General features: G+C 53.8%; 1 protein-coding gene across 1 annotated transcript in view; it reads left to right on the top strand.

Annotated features, from left to right (window-relative positions):
- Nucleotides 1–2897, top strand: part of Fam43b (family with sequence similarity 43, member B) — a 4359-nt gene extending 1462 nt beyond the window's left edge. The window contains exon 2 of the mRNA XM_013032604.1: nt 2769–2897. Coding sequence (XP_012888058.1) covers nt 2769–2897 — 129 coding nt within the window. The remainder of the gene's footprint in view (nt 1–2768) is intronic.
- Nucleotides 2898–3697: the final 800 nt, after the last annotated feature.

Below are 3697 nucleotides of genomic sequence, written 5' to 3'. Positions count from 1 at the left end.
GGCCGGCGGCGCCAGGGAGCGGGCGGGCCAGGCGCGCTGAGAGTCCCCGGACCCCGCGGCCCCCCCCAGCGGCCCTCCGGACTCACAGCCTCCAGCCCGGTCCTGCCTGCTTTGGCTGCTCTTGGTCTCTGATCCTGCCTCCCTCCGTGGCCTCCGTGGTGGTCGCCTCGCCCCTGGCTCAGGTGGATACCTGGAACGTTCTTGATTACTAAGGTGGATTGGGGGAGGGGTCGTCTCTCCCCACATCTAGAGTTCCCTGGGTCCTCCCTTTGTGGAAATATCCCCCTTGCTTTACACCAAGGCCTTTTGCTCACGGACCTCCCCTCTCTCCTGGAAACATCCTTCCCGGAGAAGGGGAAGCAAGCGGAGTTTCCAGAAACTCCAGGGTGAGTTGGGACCCCGCGGGAGGCATGGCAGAGGCAGTGGCCCTGCCCTGGGTCCCTCTGGTCTTCTTCCTTGAAGAACTGCCAGAGGGAAAGGATGGAGAGACAGACTGGGGAGAACCGAGGCCAGGCCCAAGGTGGGCACTACACCTGGGGCCCAAAACACGCAGGGAAGAACCGTCACCCTCTTGTCTCCACTCTCTGGAGACTAGGATGGTCCCACCTCCTAGGGTTGGGCCTGGTAAGATCTCTGCACCAGGCAGCTGCCCAAGCCTTTGCCTTCGTATTCACCATGATTTCCCACCCTCCCCACTCTGCAGTAATATAAGTGACACCCACAATCAGTGCCCCACAAGCAGGACCAAGATGGGGCCTCCAAAGGAGGTAAGGAGATCCTTCGGTAGATCTTAGGGACAGAGATGCCCCAAGCCAAAGATCTCGGAGCAGATAGGTCGCTCATAGGCAGAAGGAGGAGGAGAGTGTATTCACCCAGCAGAGGGGGTGGGCCCCTGTTCAGGTGTCCCCACAAGGCCACAAAAAGCCCAAAGATTTGTGTGTCACCAACTGATCATTGTAAATAAAGTGGACCTGCTTTTTCAGCCCTGTCACCACTCCTGTGTTGTGTTTAATGCCAGGCCTCGTGGGGGTGAGATCATCACAACCCTGAAGGGCAAGAGAAGACCCTGGCTTTTAGCATCTGGAGCCATCTCTGCCTTTGGAGTGGGGGCTGCAGTCAGGAAGCTTTTCCCCTCATGGCAGGGAAGGAGGCAATAACGTGCACCTCCTCTCAGAGCCCCAGACGAACAGCATCTGTCTGCCTGTTTGTCTGCTCAGCCTCCCACAATGTCTATACACCCTGACTCTGATGCACCCGCTGGGAGGGGATGCTGGGCTGGAAGCTTTTTGTCTTTTGTGGTTTTTTGTTTTTTTTGAGAAGTTACATGGGTATGGTACAGCACGGAGTGCAGACTGTGTGTGTGTGTGTGTGTGTGTGTGTGTGTGTGTGTGTGTGTGTGTGTGTCCCTGGAGATAAGGGAGGACAAGTTGTAGGGAAGAAAGGTGGGCAGCCTGGTGTTCTTTCCGAGAACTGGAGAGATGTGTCCAGACTCTCGTGACAATGGGTCTGGAGCTTGGATGCTTTATTTCTGGGCTGAGTTGGGCATTGATCCCAGACTCACCCAGAAGTGTGAGTGGCCTGGGTCATCAGCAGCCATCACAATGCCTCTTTCCAGAGCTGCTAGAATAGAGGTGGCCACCACCCCCTTACCCCAATGGAACCCACACAGGATCAGGGGGCTCTGCAGAAAAAAGCTAGGGCTAACTGCACAACCCAACCAGGGGTGACAAGAACTCATCCGGCGAGGAGTTCACATGGTATACCTTCTCTTTTACCCTCTACCCAGATTCTGCTGATGTATCTCTCACTTGAGGCAGGAGGAGAGGAAGTGACATGTCAGGCCTGTGAGCCAATGATGGGCTTCAGGGTAGCCTCTGGTGCTGGCTGAGCAAGGTAGCCTCTGGTGTTGGTTGAGATAGCCTTAACCGGCAACAAGGTCACAACACATCCTCTTGAACCAGAGGCTAGCAGCAGAGTTACTAGAATAAGCACAGGCCTACAACAGGCACTGTGGTAGGTGGTGTGGATGGAGGGTCTGCCTTTCTCAAAGGATGTGCATAAATTAAGTACGCAGGGACTGAGGAAGACCTCACAGGTCTGCTCCCAGCCTCTGCCGCACTTCCTCTACTTTCATCTCCCGGTAGCCTCCCAGCATAGAGACAAACACACACATGTACACACACATACACACACAGAGCCTCCATCTTTCCATCACCTAAGCTATGCTCTCTACAGGTGAAATGAAAAAGCATGTGAGTGGTTTCACCTGGCCTACCTCCAGTCCTTCCTTCTTTCTTTTTTTTTTGTACCAATAATGGGTCTTGAATTCAGGGCCTTAAATTTTTGCCTAGTTTTTTCCAGTCAAAGCTAGTGCTCTACCACTTGAGCCACACCTCCACTTCTGACTTTTTTGCTAAAGTTAGATAAGGAGGTAAGAGTTCAAGTGTGGAGCCTCCCTATTCCATCTCTGCTGGGCTGGCTTAGAACTGTAATCTCTAGACTTCAGCCTTCTGAATAGCTAGGATGACAGGCATGAACCACCAGTGCCCAGCCCTCCCTCCATTAATGTGTATGGTGGAAAGAGGACTTGGTCCAACCTCCCTCCTCACTGGATGAGATAAGCCAGAGGTAAGCCAGCACAGCTCAGCGGCCACTAGCATTAGACATCCAGCAGTCCCGGCAACACTGGTACCCAGGGGAGAGGCGTGTCCCAGGAACCACGCCCATCCTCATCTATGTACTTCCTTGAGCATCTCCTTTGTTCTTAGATGAGCGAGGCAGAGGAAAGGGGCTGGCACCAGGCAGCCTTCGGATTCCTGCAAGTGGGCTGGACCAGTGGTTTTCAAACCACATTCGGCAAGTACCAGATTTCCCAGCAGTGCCCTAAGGCCTGCTGAAAGGAGGTGAGACAGAATGGGGAGGCGCCACACTTTGAGTAGAGCACTGTGTTTGGAGATTCTGGGTTTGGAATCATGGGAAACTCCTTCCATGCTTGAGGCTCTGAGGTCTGCTGATAGGCTTGGAGTGCTTAAAGGGCCTCAAATGCGGCAATGGAAGGTGGGAAGTGTGTGTGCCTGGAACTTTTCTGGCCTTTCTCCATGTCACCTGATCCTACTCCAGAAGGGTCAGCCTGTGACTGAGAGGACATGCCACCACACACAGCTTCTTGTTCACTGTGCTCTCCCTCCACCACCATCCTGCTGCATGGAACTGCTCCCTTAGGGCCCTGACATCCCCATGCTCTCTGGCCTCCAGGCCTTTGCTCATGCTGTTTCCACTCCCTGAAAGGGAAGGTCCCTTTGCTACTTTTTTGTCTGTCATGGGGCTTGAAGTCTAGATCTGGATGCTGTCTCTCAGCTCTTCAGCTCAAGGCAAGCGCTCTACCACTTGAGCCACAGCGCTACGTCTGGTTTTCTGGTAGTTAACTGGAGATAAGAGTCTCATGGACTTTCCTGCCCAGGCTGGCTTTGAACTGCAATCCTCAGATCTCAGCCTCCTGAGTAGCTAGGATTACAGGCATGAGCCACCTGCACCCGAGGCCCTTTGCTACATTTTTAAAATGTGTTTTCCACAGAGGGTCTTCTACTTTAGCTGGTCTAGCCTTGGACCTCAGTCCTCCTATTTCTGTCTCCTGAATAGATGACAGGGGTGAACTGCTATGCTCCGCCTTAGCTGTGCATTTGGACTCCTCCTACCC

Source organism: Dipodomys ordii, unplaced genomic scaffold, assembly GCF_000151885.1.
Source record: "Dipodomys ordii isolate 6190 unplaced genomic scaffold, Dord_2.0 Scaffold6, whole genome shotgun sequence".
In the NCBI taxonomy this organism is placed as follows: domain Eukaryota; kingdom Metazoa; phylum Chordata; class Mammalia; order Rodentia; family Heteromyidae; genus Dipodomys; species Dipodomys ordii.
The sequence above is the reverse complement of the archived record's forward strand: the minus strand, read 5'-3'. Positions and strand labels throughout refer to the sequence as shown.